General features: G+C 32.6%; 3 protein-coding genes across 7 annotated transcripts; 2 read left to right on the top strand and 1 right to left on the bottom strand.

Moving 5' to 3' along the window:
• Positions 1-1,321: 1,321 nt before the first annotated feature.
• On the top strand, positions 1,322-4,084 carry LOC141447969 (E3 ubiquitin-protein ligase MARCHF2-like). 5 transcript variants are annotated; one of them, XM_074115954.1, is made up of 6 exons: positions 1,322-1,448; positions 2,495-2,925; positions 3,070-3,148; positions 3,241-3,429; positions 3,501-3,720; positions 3,800-4,020. In XM_074115954.1, the coding sequence occupies exons 2-6, from the start codon at positions 2,502-2,504 to the stop codon at positions 3,869-3,871; spliced, it is 984 nt and encodes a 327-aa protein (XP_073972055.1). In that variant the 5' UTR covers positions 1,322-1,448; positions 2,495-2,501; the 3' UTR covers positions 3,872-4,020. The 5 variants fall into 5 exon arrangements, with proteins under 5 accessions (XP_073972055.1, XP_073972051.1, XP_073972052.1 ...); XM_074115950.1 differs by having other exon boundaries at positions 1,323-1,448; positions 3,807-4,084; XM_074115951.1 differs by lacking the exon at positions 1,322-1,448 and adding an exon at positions 1,477-2,131 and having other exon boundaries at positions 3,807-4,084.
• A 1,502-nt stretch (positions 4,085-5,586) lies between these two features.
• Positions 5,587-10,646, top strand: LOC141447693 (uncharacterized). The gene is made up of 3 exons (XM_074115399.1): positions 5,587-5,777; positions 8,675-9,041; positions 9,549-10,646. The coding sequence occupies exons 1-3, from the start codon at positions 5,734-5,736 to the stop codon at positions 10,644-10,646; spliced, it is 1,509 nt and encodes a 502-aa protein (XP_073971500.1). The 5' UTR covers positions 5,587-5,733.
• Positions 10,644-19,378, bottom strand: RpL23A (ribosomal protein L23A). Its single transcript, XM_074115400.1, has 6 exons — positions 19,222-19,378; positions 18,559-18,896; positions 17,482-17,670; positions 16,928-17,055; positions 11,267-11,443; positions 10,644-10,791 (listed from the first exon to the last, which is right to left on the bottom strand). Exons 1-6 carry the CDS (start codon positions 19,253-19,255, stop codon positions 10,707-10,709), a joined length of 951 nt encoding a protein of 316 aa, XP_073971501.1. The 5' UTR covers positions 19,256-19,378; the 3' UTR covers positions 10,644-10,706.
• Positions 19,379-19,397: the final 19 nt, after the last annotated feature.

Below are 19,397 nucleotides of genomic sequence, written 5' to 3'. Positions count from 1 at the left end.
TTGTGTGAACTACTCAATTTTTACTGGTAACTTCGAAATTTTAGTAAAAGTTATTTCATTTGACTAATTAAAGGAATTAGTGGGGAGTAATTTCCCAAATCTCAACCGCTTGAAACCATTGTTCGTATTATAATCATTGATCATAGTATTCTGGTCTTTGATGTTGTTTTTCGGACACCTAGGCAAAACACTTATATAATACTCATAGGTATCCAAAACATTTTTTCCATTTCATTGGTTCCGCGAGACAGGAGTTTATACAGACGCTCTGAGCGAGCTTTAATAATCCTCTTTTAAACCCCGACTATATAACAATGACATAGAATATTTATTTCTAAACTGCTATTTAATGCAACAGAATGCCCTGACTGGCTCCATACTCTTCAGTTTCATGTCCTTACCACACCCGACAACAATTGACATTCGGCAAAATATACTCCACCAATTATTTCAAATTCTTAAGTCACCCTCTTACAGATGGCGTTACTTCCTTCTCTTCAAAAACATAAATATCTTCAACGAAACTTAGTTATTGTTTTAATTAATCTTGATCTCATTATATTTTACATTGTAATTATTGTACTTAATTGTTAGTAGTATATGTCTTGCATGGATTATTTCTTATAATTATAGTTCTGTAAGATTGAAGTTTAATGACTGGTTTGTAATATTTTAACTGTAAATGGACCAGAAGCACTCATTTGTTCGAGTGATGAACAAGTAATAGTCAAGATACCAGAGTAACAGTCAATGGATGCCTGTTGGCGAATAAGTAAGCAAAACGAAGTCTTCATGGCGACTGTATTAAAAGTATGAATTTAATTTCAAATTTAAACATAAAAACTTTAAACGGTGAAAATCCATTGCGTCTTATAAAATCTAATGCTGATTCTTTATGTGGCAGTATTGTTATAATTTAAGCTTTTGCAAAGTAGATATTAAGTTTTTGTGTTAATGTAAATGAATGTGTGTGATGGTGATAAGCTAGAGTTTGCCTATGGAGACACTAAGCCCAAATTGTTGCACCCATTAACTTGCTCTGCAGGAACTTGACAGAAAATACTCATAGGTCGCCAAGTTTGCTTAAGAACTCCAACTCCCCCTGCAGGATCTCTATCAGTCAAATATGTCAAAAGCTTCCATTGTTTTTAATCTGGGAGCTGTATTGATTGTGGAATTGCATCAAGCTCACTAGAACCATATTTTTTAAAAATGATTTTCTTACAAAAATAAAATATTCCCAGATAATTGCACCCAGACAGATACGATGTAAAGGTTCACAAATAGATAAAAAGTTATCTATCTCATGATTTTCATTAAATTGCTTATTCATTAAATCAGATGATTTCTGTCACGTGAATAAAGAGATAGTATTTTATAATTTAGATTAGAATTGAAACTACAAAATTATTAACCAAAATTCCAGTGTTATTTTCGTGAAAATTCAGGTGAGGATCCTTATGATTAGTGAATTATGTTCAAGTTCTGCAAATGGGACTCAAAGGAGTACGCAAGTCCTTGAGTAAACTCTTTTCTGGTCAATTCCTTTTATTCAGCAATTTCATTCGATGATTGCGAATTGAATTTCATTTTCATATAACTTGTAACGACGTGTAGGCAGTGTTTTCAAGTTTTTCTCATAATTTAACGACGATTAAGCTTTTATTCTTTAAAAAACAGAATTTTTTCTTTTTAATATAGAGGAAGTTTTATGTATAAGTAAATCACTATGACCCTAAAGAGTTACCGTACTTATTTGTGGATCTCAGTATTATGTGAATAGGAGTGGTTGCACTGCAATGGAAGAACTAAATCCACTCTAAAATACATTAATACATTCTAAAAAAATTATTATGATTCTATTGCATCAAATTTGGCACAGGATTTATTTCTAGTAGAAACATGTATGTGTACCTGCAAATTGGTAATTGGTGATGAGCTAGAAATTGCCTAGTCGATCGCTAAATTAAGAAGTTCACAACTTCCACCGGTTCAACGAGTAATTAATTTTTACCTATTTGGATTGTCACTCTCAATATGTACGTGAGTAGGATACGCCAAGATCCTTGATAGTCCATTCATTCCAACAAATTGGATTCTAGAATCAAAAATGGAATCGCTGAAAATGTACGTAAGTATTAAAATTGTCTAATTCGGAAGAGTTGTGAAGAGGCTAAAGAAATAATGCGATTTCATCAAGAAATTTTAGCGATTTTCCACTATAAGTGATTCTTTTTTTTTCTAGTGTTCTTTAATCTATTTGACTATTTTCAAAGCCTTCTGCCTTTATATTATTTTCTGATACATATTTAATAAAAATTGTGAGTGATTAGCAAACATATCTACACTGAAAAAAATATAACCCGATATATTTTAATACAGTTAGTACAGATTTTATTTAACGTAACCAACTATATACTTTTAAGTCAGGCAAAGCTTAAACTTCGTAAGCTATTGAAACGTTTTTTGTTAACTTATCTTTATTCTTCTGTAGGGATGGGATGGGTAGTGAAGAAATAAAAACGCCTGCTGACTCTCGTTCGGAGGCGGAAAAATCAATTTTACCACAATCACTTGAAGTATCTGAAGCGTTAACATCACCTCCATCACACGGAACTTCGAATGTGTTAATTTCACTACCGCCAAAAATAGCATCAGGAACATTACCTGTGTCAGATGGAGAAAAGCAAGGTACTAGTGGAGAAAGAATTTCTAATTTAATTGAAGAAATTACAAATATTAACATATCTAAGATTAAAACCAGCAGCGAAAAACAGATAACCGCCAAAAGTGAAAAAGATGCTGTGGATTCTAAAGATCACGAGGGAGACTCCAAAATTGTGCAGCCACAAGCGTTAAAACAACTATCAAGTGAAAACAATTTTATATCTCCACAAAACCCACCACGTATTGAGAATGAAAATGGCAAGTTTATTAATTCTTTCTATCTTAAATTTAAAAAAATAATAATTATAATGATAATTTATTTGGTCAATATGCAACGTTAGTAAATTAACGTTTTGGCCATAACCGATCAATCATGCTTCAATTATTTAATATGTTTTCTAGATGAATCATTTCTGACAAGTGATAGTACCCGTAACTTTACAGAAAACAGTAGTTCTGCAGCTTTTACTCTTCTCTTGAGGTATTTTTCCACATTGTTTTGAAAGAAAATAATTTTTAGACAATATTAATTTTTTCCTAGCATAACTGTTTTTTTAAAACCTTGATTTACAGAAAAGATTCCCATCAATTCTGCAGAATATGTCATGAAGTTGGATCAGATGATTCTTTTATTTCCCCATGCAGATGTAAAGGTTCACTATCTTTGGTGCATAAATGGTGTTTGGAACGATGGTTAGCTGAAAGCGATACAAATCATTGCGAACTTTGTGGATTTGTATTTAATGTTTCTAGAAAACCAAAGTAAGAGTAATATCTTTGCTAAATTTTGGTTGGGAAAGTGAAATCTCTTAAATTTTGTTTAATAATTTTAGGTACAATATTATATGGTCATTATTATTGTGGCTTTGGACGGCAGCTCCGAGACGAGAACGACGTCTTTTGCTATGTGATACCTTACTATTTGCAGCTCTTTGCCCATTAATTATACTAACAACGGTACTCGCGTTTCAAGTGGCCGAATCAATCTTAGGTCCTGATATTAACGAGAAAATTATTCAACTTGGCCTGCAGTTAAGTCGTGAAAATATTCAAGTATGCTGAACTTTATTTTATATCTATGTTTTCAATGTTTTATGCAATTATTTAAAAAAAAGAGCTAACACATTTAAAGTTTACAGTTGATTGCTACTTTGGTGACCCGTCTAATTCAGATGACATTAGTGAGCTTAGTGATTACGGTTGACGTTGGCTTTGTATCCTGGTCAGTACTTAGATCTCAATATCATATACAACGTTGGTATAGATGGTATCGGAGAAATTGCAAAGTAGTGCTTAGAGGATATCCAGAGATTAGAGGACCCATTTTACCAAGCACTGAGTCTTCTTCAAATATTCGTTCTGTCACGTTTTAGCAACAAAACACTCCCATTAATCCAAATAAAAAAAATTTTCTGAACAGTAATTATGTGCTTCAATTAAAATTAAGTAGCCGTAAGCTATACCCGGCAGTATTTCATCCTTAAACAAATAATATAAAATATCAATTTTATCTCTGTTTATATATAATAATTACAATTATAAACTGTAAGCATTTGTCTGACACACATTAATTAAAAAGCCAACTTCATTACGAATTTTCCAGTGAAAACCAAATTTTAATAATTAATGTCTAAAATATAAATTTTTATTACGTTTTAATTTAGAAAGAACATTTAAAAGTGATTAAACCACAGGGATAAAAGCTAAAATGTTTTCAATACCATTAGTACCATCACTTACTTTTGTCGGTCATCACTGAGATTATCGCATCACGTAATTTAGCATTTATATGATAATCAGAGAAACTTCTCACTAGTATGTATGTAGATGACATGTAGGGCTCACAGATTTACAAATTTAGGATCATAGAAATTTTAGAGCTTCTTAAATAAAAGTTTATTTAATTTTTCCATCGTTCTGCATGAGATTTTCAAATTTTGAAAGAATTATACACAAGGAGGTTCTGTATGCAGTAAAGTAGTATTTTCATTTAACGGATTTTCGAAGAGAACCTGCTCAATTCTGGCCACATATTATAATTTTATTCCTAGGAATTTTTTATTCCTATTTTAGACTCCAAATATTTATACTTTACGTTCCAAAGGATTCTAGAACATCATTTCCCAAAGGAGAAAAAAATATTTTTAAAAATCATTATAACAAAATAATATTTACCGTACCATTAAGTATAAAAATATGTAATACGATACAAAAAAGTGGAAAACGTAAAATTTTGATTAAATGATTAATTCCCTTAAATCCCACTAGATGGTGGTACAATTCAAATTTGCACTGCAGTGAATTCTTGTTTCTTAAATAAAAAATACATTTTCTGGTAAGATGTTTAAAAAGAAAAGTGTTAAAGCTAATATTCTCGAATTAATAAAAGCGTAAATAAAAGAATGTCATAGTCAAATATCTACTGAGTTAACCAAGACCTAAGAATATAATTTAACACTCGCTGACTTGGAGTCAAAATCTCAAGTCAATTATAATTTTAACTGAAAATTTAGTTCTTGTTATTGTAATAATTGGATTAAATGATGCTTTTGCGAGAGTTTCACCCCAAATCATTCTTAAGAGGCACGTCATTTATCCTGTCAAATAACTTTGTGCACAGAGAATGAACTAATGGAATTTCATTCTGCTGTTGAATGTAAGAAGAAAAGAAGTAGAGAGTATTTTAAATAAATAAAAGTGACATCATCTAGTTTTGTGTTCAGAGGAACTCAAAATTGTTATCGGTTAAAATCTCAAATTCGAATCTAAATTTTTTCCCCAAACAGATACAAGGACAATACATAAAATAGTAATAAAAATTTAGTACAGGATAAAAGTTATTAAACTTTAATAAGATAAAATATACTTTTTGTATTTCAATATTTTAATAATAAAATTTGTTTCCTTAGTAATCAATTTCGGAGATTCGAAATTTCAATATAATGTGAATGTTTTCATAATTCTGAAATACTTTTTTTAAAGAAAAAGTAGTTTTACTTTGTTTATATTAAAGAATTGCATACAACAAGCTCTGAGTTATGTATAATAATGTCCGCAGATTAAGTTATGCAAAATTTTTATCTGCATAGTGTAACTTATTATGTTATATTGTGAGTAATTTCCTCATTAATTCTATTTATTTTTCTTACATTGGAGTTATTTTACGAACGCTAGATCTCTAAATAGTCATCTCAATGCATTTTTTAAATTTAAATTAAAAAAAAAAAAAAACTGCCATGCTACAGTAAGTACAGAGCCAGATAATTTGCGAAAACATTGAATAAGATTTTGAAATTCGAACAATGGAATGCCCGGGCGTGATTTATTTATGCTAATCATTTAATTTATTCAAATTAAGAAGCCAACAATTACCTTTCCCAACAGAAAACCAATTAGGAGCATGGTTTCCGTTGACTAATCTAACCTTCCAGAGAAATAGGAAGTGGCACATCCAGATACTGTTCTAAAAGATTTTTCCTGTTCAAATAAACAATTCGCTTAGAAACACCTCATCTTCTCTATCTACCCAATACAGTATGGCGATCGAATGAACTGGGTCAATATTAAGCTATCGAAGTAATACATGTTTGAAGTTCTCTGAGTACGAATAATCAGTTTTTTAGAAAATAGACTTGAGTTAAAATTAAAGGAAGTCAAAAAATTATATTTGACAGAACTTAGCAACGGTCAGGATCGGAAAGTACCAATTTACATAGGTGGAGCCTTCAATTTTTGAGACTTTCAAAAATGCCCCAAGCATTCTGCAAAATTTTCATAGAGATTTCTGATACTGAAGAGCAATTTCATTGTAATAATATGGAGGTTCCTAAATTTATGGTGATTAAATAATTTAACCTTTTTATTTCAAATTAATGAGTTAAAATTCTGAATTTAAAGAAAATGGAAAATAGAGAGCATTAAAACTGTCCGGTAGGACAGTTGTATAAGGGTTGATCGTCAAAAACTGCACGAAAAAGCGTAACGCTGAAAAACACCCAACTTTGGCATTTTTTTTCTGTTTTTCTATAAAAGATAAAATTCCCAAATTTTCTTTAAAATATAGTGCAAATCCTTCTTTATGCCTGTAATTTTTTTGCAACAACATAGATATAATAGATTTCGAGAAAAAAGTTGCTGAAAATGAGCAAAAACGGCATTTTCAAAAATTGGTTGTTGTTCTTGTTGTTGTTACCTTTTTTGTAAACTGCGTAGCGCCTAAACGCGTGAACCGATCTTCATGAATGAGGTGTCATTCGATTCGGAATTTTATGTAGATGTGGTCTCGGCGCTGTACATTGAATGAGAGGGGAGTTAGCCCCCTTTATGTAAGGCCCCTTCCAAAATTATTATTACTAATTACTCTGTAAATCTAGGCCTGATTTTGATAAAATTTGGTAGGATGTTTGGGTTAAGGCTCCCCTTTGTAACAATAAAGCGACGGTCTGCTCTTACACTTGTTAAGGGGAAGTATAGCAATCGTTTCAAATTATCAACGCGTGAACCGATTTTCATGAATGAAGTGTCATATTATTCAAAATTTTATGTAGATTTGCATTTTAGAGGTCTCGACGCTGTGCATATTTGGGAGGGGAGTTCGCCCAATGTATGTAAGGCCCCCTCCAATATTATTATTACTGATAACTCTGTAAATCTTAGCTCGAATTGATAAAATTTGGGAGGATGAAAGGGTTAGGGCTCCCCTGCATAACAGTAAAGCGATGGTCTGCTCTTACTTTATTATATTATATATGCGTTGTAGTTTTATTTTTTATATGTGACTAAACTAACTGACGGACTAAGTCCGCCAAGCCGGTCACAAGCCCAGGTGAGAAAGGATGAGGGGTCCGTCGGAGTTACTTATGTTTCAGGATCTAAAGGCTAACTATACACAGAGCCAGGAGAGGGAGGATATATTCATAAATGTTTATGCTGTGTAAATATGTTATTGTTTGCAACCCTCTATAAAACTATAAATAAATCTATCCAAAAGGTACAAAAATCTCCTTAACAAAAACTTACAGTTTAAAATGTTAGGTATAAGGGTTGATTAAACGCCAAAATGCACACAAATCAGCAGGTAACCAACATTTCATTCATACTTCATTGATATTATTTAAGTAATTTTACTGCATTAACTTTTTATTAAATTTTTTAGAATTTATTAGATGTCGCAGACCCTTATGCTGGCCAATTTCAACTACAAAATATTTGTTCAAGTAGCACACCATTTAACTTAGATTGACTGTAGTATCTATTTATCTAGCAGTAAAATTACTTAAATTTTTATCACTAATTATGTTGATATTACTCACCTTTTATTATTATATCAAAAAACTTATAATGAATGAAATGGCCAGCATAAGGGTCTGTGACATCTAATAAATTCTAAAAAATTTAATAAAAAGTTAATGCAGTAAAATTACTTAAATAATATCAATGAAGTATGAATGAAATGTTGGTTACCTGCTGATTTGTGTGCATTTTGGCGTTTAATCAACCCTTATACCTAACATTTTAAACTGTGAGTTTTTGTTAAGGAGTTAATGAATGTAGGGCAAAGTTTTTTTTAAATTTCTCAACCCAGAAATAATCCCTTTTAGATTTTTTCGTAAATTTTTTAGTTTTTCCATGGATTTTAAAATTTATTTAACAGTTTTACAATCACCATACAAAGTGCCTTTCCATTTTTTCGAAGAAAAAATAATAATAACGATATAATTACACAAATTTATAATCTCACCTTCATTTATTTTCAGTTACTTCAGTTTATAAAATTTAGAAAAACCTTTAGAAATATAGCTTTATATCACGTTTTATTTTATTTCTAAGCTAAAGCGTCCAATCATACACCTAGCCCGTGCAATTGTGCAGAGTTTTGAATAGATTTTTAGTTTAAAATATCTTATAATCGTTAAAATGAATATTTTAATAAATGAAGCAAAATTTTCTTATATATAACAAACTACAGAATAAAAAATTGCAGGAAATAATCATAAACATTTTTCAGATGGATGTTTATAAGTGAAGCGTCATTATGGTCTCTAAATTCAGAAAACAATTTAAAAATGAATAATGACCAGCAGAAATATTACATAAGCCAATCTAGTGATGTCGAAGAACCAGAATATTTTTGGGATACATTATCTTCAACAGAAAACTATCTCGAAGAAGCTAAAAGAATTAAGTTTGTAGAGAGTGCAATAAAACATCCAACAAATCAAGAAGAATATGAATCTATTGAAAGAAACTTTAAGAAGTATCCGCTTTTAAACATCATAAATAACTTTGGCAGACCGGAACTAGATTACAATAAACATGGGATACTTAATCTACAGATAAAAACGAACGCTAAACGTAACGCAGACAATAAAGATGTAAGATATTCAATTATTTTTTGTTCCAAAAACTAAGCCAAATCATTAAACAGAAAAGTAGGTTCCCTAAAATTTTTCAAGCTATATTAAAACCCCAAAACATTATTCTTGTTCCGACAAAAATAAAAAAAGGGTCACTCTTACACGATAAGATTGTTTTATCTTTGTACGGGAATGATCATTCTTGATTCGCATAATTAATTCTTGCCTAAAAGGATGGAAATTAATGAACATATATCCTGTGCAAAAATTTCTCATAAATCTGCTCGATTATTTAAAATTCATTCATGGTTAAAAATCTGTGAACTTTTCAGAATACTTGCTCTAACCATAGGGCAAGTAAAAAGTAATTTAGCGTGAAACTTACATAAATATGACAAACTCTGTCATACACTTTTTAGATCTTTGTTTAAAGATGTAAAAACTTTTTCATTTTTTTTTTACCTAGTTTTTACTTTTTTATAATTAAATTTTTTAATATTTTGATATTTCAAATTTCAATTTAAGGAAAAACTAATAAAAAACAGAGAATTTGAAAATAAAATTAAAGAAATGGATCTGGCTGATAATCCAGATACATTGGTAGAAATATTCATTAATATTTTAAAAAAGAAATATCCAAAAAAGTTATCAGAAATGAAAACTTTATTAGATAAAATGGCCTTATCCGGAGAACTAAATTGTAGTGATAACAATTTAACTAAATTTAAACCTGTGAAAGATAAAATTCAGCCAACAACCATTAATTCTGGAATAGCTTCGAATACCCAAACAATGAAATCTATTACAAAACTTAAGAGTGAAACTGTTAAGGATGTGATTACAATTAATTCTCATGTAAAATCATCAATATCAACTGCAACTACCGAAAGTAGTGATGATGAAAATGAGGAGGAAGAAGAGTGTGATGAAAAAGAGGAGTATTCGGACGACGATTACAAAACTGAAGATGAACTAGATGAAGACGAATATGGCAATCCATCCGATGATAATAGTTTAGTGACAGAAAATCCTAGGTATTTAAAAAAAAAGGTAGGACGAACTAGTGGTGAACTGAACAATCGAATGAATGCACTAAAAACTGCCAGTCCAGATGATTTTATTATGCCATCTACAAATTTGAGTTATTTCAAAAACGAGGCTAAAATCGTTACACAATCCACTTTAACAGAAATGGATTCTGAAGAGCAAGAAGATGGTGATGTAGAAAACAAATCAAATAAAAATACATCAAAATGGAAGTTACAGTTACTAACTCAGCCTAAATTAGGCCTTGAAACGACAAAACCAATTCAAACCGCTGACCATTTCACAAGCACAGAATTTATCGCTACAAGTGTTGATCGTGATGATTCTCTCATTAATGTATCTGACACAGTTATGGTGGATAATCCCAGTTTATCCATGGTAACAACAATTAACAACGATGATCTTATTAATGAAGAGTACGACACAAGTTCTCAATACAATTCACAGATTAAAACTCACGCCAATGGAAGAAAACATTCCCAGCGCAGAAACAGACGTAAAAGAATAAGATATATGCATGAAGAACCTCTAAGATACCGAAAAAAATATAAAGGAATAAACAAAATAAATATATAATAATAAAAATTATGTTATTTTTATATTGAGAACATAAAATATATACAAATGATAAAATATTTATATGATCCCAATTTTATTAGCAACATCTAAAGCATCATAATCTCTAGCCAGTCTCACGTACGCCTTCTTCTTTCCGTCAGGTCTGCAACAAAAGGAAAATAAATAATATTAATGGAAAAAAATATATATCAGTAGGACTTTTATGGCTATGCCTACTGTTGAAACACTGTCAGATTCAGATAGACATCACACAGAAGTTAGATAGTTTGGTGTCACTAGGCAAAAGTAGTTATAAGTGGAATTCAGTGTTTCTCTACATTTTTTAATATGTATAATATTTCTCTACAGAAACCTGATAATTCTGTCAATAAAAATATTGAGCACCTTTTGCCAAAAAGCTAACAATAGTGATTAAAATATTCATCCATGTAATCACTAGAATGTAAATTTGGTTACTTTATTATTATAACTGTCGATAAAGAGCCTTTATACTAATTTTAAAACAAACAACACTTACTGGTAATACAAAATATTCAAATTAATAGCTCAACTATTTAATACAAATATTCTATAACTAGAAACAGGCAATTCAATATAACTGATCATTAACAACTTACCTGACAAGAGTATTTACTTTAGCTACGTCAATATCGTACAACTTTTTAACAGCTGTTCGGATATGGTGTTTGTTTGCTTTCAAATGGACAATAAATACCAATGTATTATTGTCTTCAATTTTCTTCATCGCTGCTTCAGTAGTTAAAGGATATTTGATGATATTGTAAGCATCCATGCTAAAAATCAAAACAAAATAAATTGAACAAACAATAAATTGAAAAAAGAAAAAGCGTTTCACTAAATTTCTTAAATTGAATACAAAAATCATAGTACTTTTTTCTTTTAAAGTAAATACATTACATAATAAGGAATAATGTTACCAAAATTGAGATAACTATGAATCTAAGCTTCTTTTACATTTTCATTTAGCTGAAAATAGCTTTGCAATCGAGATAAAAATTAAGGTAAATTTTGGGCCTAGCTCAAAAAGAAAATATCTAACACGACTGAGATGTATGTATGTGAATGTTTCTTTAACACAGTATTCCAACTGAGATATAAAAGTAGTTGATTTAAATTAACGGATAAAGTGAAAATAAAGCAAAAATATTGCGTCCTTAAAGATAAGTGGCTTCCCGGTTGACTTCATTCGTAATATCTGGTCATGGAATGTGAATACAGATAGTATATATGGGGGTAAGCCTGAGTTTATGCGCCATTAAAATCCCAGGATTAGAAAAAAAATAGCTAATAATGGAGATACTAGCTTAATATTGTGTATTCTTGTATCCGATTCCTTCTTAGCATTAGGTGTAACCAATTGCTTAGGAAATTGTTATGAGATGTCGCAGTTCTACATTAAGTTCTTATGACTGTTAGCTTTAAAAAAATATTTAAAAGAAAAATTGGTCTTCACGCTAAATTGACAAAGGAAACATGTCAGATTTTTTTTCAAAATAATTTTTTATGTTCAGGGAATCAAAAAATATGTACAAAAAATTACTAAAAATTCAATTATTGCATTATTTCTTGCTGAGAATGCCATGAAAGAATAAATCTAGATGAGAGTATATGTTCGAGATAAAATTTGTCACTCAGAGCGTATATTTTGATAAAAATCACAAAATATCGTCATAATATACTCTATCATCACAGTGATCAACATTTATCTGTTGTTTTTTTTTTTTTTCTGCAGGTTAAAAGAATCATTTACCTGCAAGGGATGTCTGTTACATGCAGTCATCTGGGGGTAGCGATCCCATGGGCATCCCAGCACAGTACACCATGCACAATCACCACAACCAAGAAGCACACAATACTCTTACACTACAACACATACACTATACAGACAAGGTCATTTACAGTACATAACCTGGAATCACCGCCCCTAGGCTTTGGCGTATGCCAAGGGAGTAAACCCTCAAAATCACAGGTCCTCCAAGTTAACGAGGGTTAGACGTGGGGCTAACAACTCCACCCCGGAAAAACCGTATTGTTCAGAAACCACCAAAGAAAAGCCAGACTGATTTTCAAGGGAACCGACTTCGGAGAGTTAACGGACATAACTGGATAGCAACATGGAATGTTAGAAGCTTTTTTAGAGCCGGAAGTAGCACCAACCTGCAAACAGTTAGCACCAACCTGCCTCAAGTGATAATGGGATGAGACTCGTGAATTTTGCAATGGCCAAGAATTTAAGAGTAAGCAGTACTTTCTTTCCTCACAAGGAGATCCACAAGGAGACCTGGATTTCTCCAGGCGGACTAACCAGGAACCAAATAGACCACATTCTCATTGAAGCTAGACATGCCTCGGACATCCTGGACGTGCGCAGTTGTAGGGGGGGCCGATTGTGACTCGGATCACTTTCTCGTGAGAGTGAAGAACCGGCAAAAGGTTGCAACAACCTATAGGCCGAAAGCGTTTTTCCAGCAACCCACTAATTTCAACATCAAGGCCCTGAAAAATGAGACTTTTAAAAGGCAATATGAGGAAAGTTTGAATATGGAACTAATAAAGCGCAGAGCGGGACAGGAGTTAACCACATCAATCGAACAACGTTGGAGAAGTCTAAAAGAATCAATTTACAAAGAGGCAAAGGAAGTTCTGGGTGAAGAAATAAGTACTAAAAGGAGATGGTTCGATCAGGAGAGTGAGAGGGCCTTAAGGAAAGAAAGACCCATTTTTCGAAGGTAGAAAAGCGAATAGGAACAAGCGAAGGTCAGAAACTTTCAAGAAAATTACGAAGAACGCTACGCAAGGAAGTTCTATAAGGAAGTAAAGGAGATTAAATCAGGAGATGTTCCAAGGAATTATTTGTAAAGAAGAGATCGGCAACGTTTTGATGGATTAGGAGAGGAATGTAGAGTGTTGGGCCTAATATTTTGAAAGGTTGCTAAATGGGGATGAAGGAAGAATGGACGGATTGCAGGAAAAAGAGGCGAGTGACGGCGAATGGCAAAGTGACAACGATGATGCAGAGGATGAATCATCACAACTACCGACACTAGAAGAAATGGCTGATACAATCGAAAAATTAAAAAAATTTAAAAGCCCCGGCATAGATAATAAATCAGCGGAATTATTGAAATCTGGTGGTGATATCTTTCGGGAAGAAGCATATAGACTCTTCGGGGACATTTGGATGCAGGAAAAAATGCCAGAGGAATGGTCCACAGCTATAACTATCCGATCTATAAGAAAGGCGACAAGCTGGAGTGTAAGAATTATCGGGGAATCGTGCTTTTAAGCATTGTTTATAAAGTTATGGCTAAAATTATCAATAATAGGATAACTTGCTGGACTGAGAAGGTACCGGAGGACTACCAAAGTGGTTTCAGAGGTGACAGATCTACCATGGACCACATATTTACCCTCAGAATGAATTTTGAAAAATGCCGAGAGTTTAACATCAAGTTATATAACATTTTCATCGACCTGTAGCAGGCTTACGACAGGGTGCATCGAGATTAGCTGTTCAGGATGATGACGCTGTTTGGAATTCTCAAGAAGCTAATCAACCTAACAATCATGGCATTGGCAAACTCAAAGTGCTGTGTCAAGGCCCAGGGCTCCGGATCTAGAAGCTTCTCAGTGACGAATGGGTTAAGACAGGGAAATTCTCTCCTACGTTATTTAATCTCATAATGGAGATGATAATTAGGAGCGTCACAATCAACCCGGAGGTAATATTTACAACCGGTTATGTCAGATCCTCGTCTATGCAGACGACGTCGTTCTGACGGCTCGCAGCATTAACTCCTTAAAGACTGCATGAAAGAGTTCGAGGATGCGGTTAAAAGAATGGGGCTCCATGTAAACGAATCGAAAACACAGCAGAGACATCCAGGGAACATGGTGAGAGACAAGGCAGTCTGCAAGTAGAGTACAAGGTCTATGAACGTGTGGGAGGCCTTGTAAGTATCTGGGTGCGGTGCTGACTGAGGACAATAACGTCGGAGTCGACGTAAGGGCTAGAATAGCAGCGGCAAACCGATGTTATTTTGCCTTGCAAACAATTTTCAAATTCCGCGATATTTCCCGAGAGGCCAAATTAATAATATATCAAACGGTCATTAGGCCTGAGGTGATGTACGCCTCCAAGAAATGGTCTCTAACGAGTGCCAACCATTTGTTGGGGGTCTGGGAGAGACTGCTTCGCAGGATCTACGGACCAGTGTGTGAGAACGGCCAGTGGGTATTTGCGCCAATGCAGAGATTCAAATCCTTTTCGGGGAAGCAAACCTGGTGACAAAAGTGAAACAAGCGAGATTAAGATGGGCTGGCCATCTAATGAGAATGGATCGCAATCGCGGGCCAAGAATGGCGCTGGAGGGCAAGCCTGGGGGCAGGAGGCCCAGGGGCTGCCCACCAAATAGATGGATCGACCAGTAGGAGGAGGATCTGAGGGCGATGGGTGTAAGGAAGTGGAGGGCGTGAGCCGAAGAAAGGGAGGAATGGCAGAGTATAGTGGTGGAGGCCTTAGTCCTTTTAAGGACGGTTGAGCCTTAGAGAATCATTCAAAAAAAATAATTAGCCAATTTTTAAAGCATCAGTTCAAGTTTAAATATGAACTACCTAAGTTAAGCTTAAGTAACTAATAAAGTGAGTGTATGAAGCACTTTCTCTATTTCTTAAGGCAATTATTGCACATAAAGCCCAAACATAGAATGTTATGAGGATAGCTCCTCAAAATCAAAGAGAACTAAGCTCTCCCAGGAAGAAAGCGGATATAATCTCCCTGGTGTTCCAAGCTCTCCTCCCCGCAAATTAATTATGATATTCCGAAATTGGCCGTAGTTAAAAGGAAAGTTCTAGGAAAGAAAAATTTCTCCACCTACGATAACCGCTCAAAATCGAAGATCCTCTTGAATCAATTCCCCCACTTAAGGTATCGATCATCCATAAAAATTAAAAGATACAAATTATCACTCAGAGCGTATATTTTGAGAAAATCATAGAATCTCATGATTATGATTATACATGGTCTTCATAGTGATCAATTTACCTCATTTGTAACCGAATTAAATATCTAAACGAAGGTGGTTTTGTTAGCTAGCAAGCAGTATGCTAACAAAATTAATTTTTTAGAGTACAAAAATGCAACTTTTATCAAATAGAAAAAATGATTAATAGACTCTTCTAAAAATAAATAATTAATTCAACTAAAACAAACATATTTAATTTCTTTCACAGCAAGAGAAAATACAGCGTTCTTTAAATTATTATATTATTGTGCTAAGTCTAGAATAGTAACCAAAAAGCAGAATAGTAAGTTGATTTTTAATTACCATCTAAATATTTATGTTAGGAAAATCAGTTTGCAAGTTTAAAAAAAATAATAATAATAAAAAATTGCTTCTAGGCATAAAATGTGTCAGGGAAAGTCAAATTTTCTAGCTCAAAAACGGAAAACCTACCAATATGAGTGATGAAATAAAAAAAAAATTAGAAAACCTATTTTATCTTACACCTTTCATACTCCGTATACATTAAGACCTCCGAATTTCCTACTTCTGTAGAAGTCGGGAACTGGTACATCAGCTTCAAAGGATCTTACAATATATTTATTAGATATCTTCCAATTTAGTGCATTTCCAATACAATAAAAATCACATGAAAATCTGATTCAGGCCTAATAAGCGACCTAACTAAATAAAAAATCTAGTTGGAAACAATTACCAGATTTTCTTTTAAAATATTCGTCGCACCAACGTACAATTCACAGAAATGGCACTTTAGAGGAACATCTAAAACACTACTTCCATTCGTCTCTCAAAACCGAAATTGCTGAAAAAGTTTCTAACAAAATTGGATTCGTGCAGTTGTCTTCAAACCCCTTGTTTTAGTTCTAATATGCGTTTAGAATAAAGGAATACAGTTAATATGATATTCAACTCTCCAACCCTAACCAAATTTTCTAAGAAAAAAAGTTAAAAATTAAACTTTCAGATGTATATGGATGAACGAGGTTCAAAGAAACCGAAATAATAGTTATCGAGAAAATCGGCGAACGCTTTCGGAATGAGGAAGCCTAAAAACATAATTTCTATAAAGTCAATTTCGAAAAAGTACCTCAATCACAACACTACCTCTTACTGGTAAGAGAGAGAGAGAAATAAAAAAAAAATTAAATAAAATTGCTTAAATATCTAATACATTGCAAGAATAAGATCTATGTACTTCTAATTCATTATTTAAATAAAATTATATAAACCAACCGATTTCTCCTTGGTACGGATTTTCTTGGGTATTTTGGATTACGAGGAGGCTTGAATGTCTTCGGTCTGCGGAAATGGACCGATGTCCTAATTTTCCTAGTTCGTTTTCCAAATGGTCCTTTTATTACCTTGAAAAATAAATTAACATTTGCGAAAACAACAATTTTTTTAAACTTTATTGTGATGAAGTTAGAAAACGGAAATTGACAATATATTGCTTTTCCATCAGATTGTAAATTATTCTTTTCATGCTTTAAATTCAAAGAGATTCCCTCTTGTTTTTTTTTATCATCACTGTAAAGCATATTCTTTACTGGAGACATGCAGATATCCTCACTAATGAAGTTCAAAATTTGTATTGTAATTAAATTTGTGAGGTGTTAAAAGTAATGTATAATAAATAAATATTTTATACACTAATTTTTAAAATTACTTTCTCTGTAAATTATGTTTGGCATAAACTTATGTCAACAATCAACAATTTTATTTATAAAAATATAAATAAAAGCAATAAAAAAACAAAATAAGACAAACAAACAAACCAACATTTGTACCTTCATTTTCACTTTTAAAGCTTTCTGAACTGGAGCCTTTTTAACAACTTTACCACCCTTCTGGGCTTTAGGTGCTACTCCACGTTTGGGTTTTTCAACTTTCTTAGTAACCAGTTTGAATGGACTTTTCTTGGGGGCTGGTTTTACTCCAGGTTTAGTAGAAGGTTTGGCGCTAGGTTTGGCTGATCCCTAAAAATAAAATTCTGGGTAAGTAAAAAATGGTAAGAAAAATTCTAGATGTAGTTCATTTTTATCCATTAATGGGTTTTGAATTATAATTAACTCTTTTTAATGTTCCTACAAAATAACAAGATAAATTCTAAGTACGATCACCTCGAATTTCAGATCACAATGTCAACGTTTATGATTTTTTAAACACAATTTATAAATTTTAATTTAATTCAATTGTATCCAATGTAAAGTAACTTTAACTTCTTTTTTCAAGATAATTTGTTTTTACATATACAATTTAAAATATACATAAAAGATAGATAAAAAAACCCAGAGATTAAAATCTTAAAGAGACTTTTTTCCTTCTTAGCTTCCTGACTTTTGCAGATCACCACTTAACTCACTTTAATGTATTACCTGGGTATGTTGTCTGGTTACTTGAGTTTAAATAAGTTTTACTGGAATTTATTTCTAAACGTTTATTCTAAAAGTGGGCGCAAACTTTGAAGTTTAATGACTTGATATTTCAAAAATTCTTGTTAATCTCTACTTTGCTAAGTATCGTACTCATTGAGATAAAAATTCACACGAACTAACAGTATTCCTCAAACTATTTACTGAATAAAAATAACCAATAAGAACTGTAAGCTTTTGTTTTTCTTTATTTCGACACCTTCGTAAAATGATGCAAGAGTTTCGGATAGAGACTATTATGTGTAGTCACTCCTTTCTAACTATCGTAGTAGAAACTTTGTACGTGGTAGCCAATATTATACAAAGCTGATGAATCAATATTTAAAGATAGATAAAAACAAAACGTTATAAAAATAATTTATCTTGACGGATAAACAAGCTGGAATTAAGATCAATTATTAGTCTTATAATACCAACTTAAAAAATACATACTTTTGCAGCAGGTTTGACTGGTGCTTTCTTTGTGGAAGCTGCTTTTGCCGCTGCAGGCTTTGCAGCCGCACTTTTAGCTGGTTGCTTACTGCCTCCAGTTTTCTGACTTCCTTTAGACTGTGTTTTAAGTGCAGGTTTTGAAGAAGCAGCTGCTGCTTGAGCTGCTGCCACTTTAGCAGTCGCAACTTTAGGAGCAGGAGCTGGAGTTTTTGAGGATTTAGGCGCAGGAGGTTTTGGTGCCGCCTGAGAAGTACTAGCCTGAGAAATACTAGAAGTGGAAGCAGCTGCTGGAGCTGGCTTCTTCTCCTGCTTTTTTTCAGGCTTTTTCTCCGTCTTACCTTCACACATAAAATGTTTTGTTAAAATAAAATACACTACAAATAGTTATATCGACATTTTTACAAGGTTTTTTTTTAGAAGTGATAATTTTAGTGAATTTACATAACAGATACAAAAAAGAAATAAAATATAATTTTAGCCAACCATTATTGTTTTAACATAGAAATAAAAACAATAAATCCAAGTTTTTATTAGTAGCCTCGTGGTCAATTCTACACAGGTTATAATGGAAATTAAGAGCTCACCCACAATAATCCCATATTTTCGGAATTCAACAATATTAACAGTAAGTCACAATTTTAGAAGTCAAGATAACAAAATTACCTGATTTATCCGTGGTTTTCGGTTTCGGTCCCATTGTTAATACTTAAACGAACCTAATAGAAACACATAGACACCATGCCGTTAGCTCGAACAAGATCGGTACCAGTGCTACTTAAATCATAATGTAGTGGCTCAATGGCACACTCAGGAGAAAGTAGCGGCAAATTCAAATTCAT

Source organism: Rhodnius prolixus, unplaced genomic scaffold (assembly GCF_049639745.1).
Source record: "Rhodnius prolixus isolate KJV_2025 unplaced genomic scaffold, Rpr scaffold_13, whole genome shotgun sequence".
NCBI classification, from domain to species: domain Eukaryota; kingdom Metazoa; phylum Arthropoda; class Insecta; order Hemiptera; family Reduviidae; genus Rhodnius; species Rhodnius prolixus.
The sequence above is the reverse complement of the archived record's forward strand: the minus strand, read 5'-3'. Positions and strand labels throughout refer to the sequence as shown.

Excerpts from the sequence above, each read along its gene's own strand:
- LOC141447969 (XM_074115950.1), top strand. The coding sequence starts at position 2,502 with ATGGGTAGTGAAGAAATAAAAACGCCTGCTGACTCTCGTTCGGAGGCG. Across the intron at positions 2,926-3,069 it reads ACGTATTGAGAATGAAAATG|ATGAATCATTTCTGACAAGT; the intron begins GCAAGTTTATTA and ends TATGTTTTCTAG. Across the intron at positions 3,430-3,500 it reads AATGTTTCTAGAAAACCAAA|GTACAATATTATATGGTCAT; the intron begins GTAAGAGTAATA and ends TAATAATTTTAG.
- LOC141447693 (XM_074115399.1), top strand. The coding sequence starts at position 5,734 with ATGCAAAATTTTTATCTGCATAGTGTAACTTATTATGTTATATT. Across the intron at positions 5,778-8,674 it reads GTAACTTATTATGTTATATT|ATGGATGTTTATAAGTGAAG; the intron begins GTGAGTAATTTC and ends AACATTTTTCAG. Across the intron at positions 9,042-9,548 it reads GTAACGCAGACAATAAAGAT|GAAAAACTAATAAAAAACAG; the intron begins GTAAGATATTCA and ends TTTCAATTTAAG.
- RpL23A (XM_074115400.1), bottom strand. The coding sequence starts at position 19,255 with ATGGGACCGAAACCGAAAACCACGGATAAATCAG. Across the intron at positions 17,056-17,481 it reads CTTTAAAAGTGAAAATGAAG|GTAATAAAAGGACCATTTGG; the intron begins GTACAAATGTTG and ends TTATTTTTCAAG. Across the intron at positions 11,444-16,927 it reads TCCGTACCAAGGAGAAATCG|CATGGATGCTTACAATATCA; the intron begins GTTGGTTTATAT and ends TTTGATTTTTAG.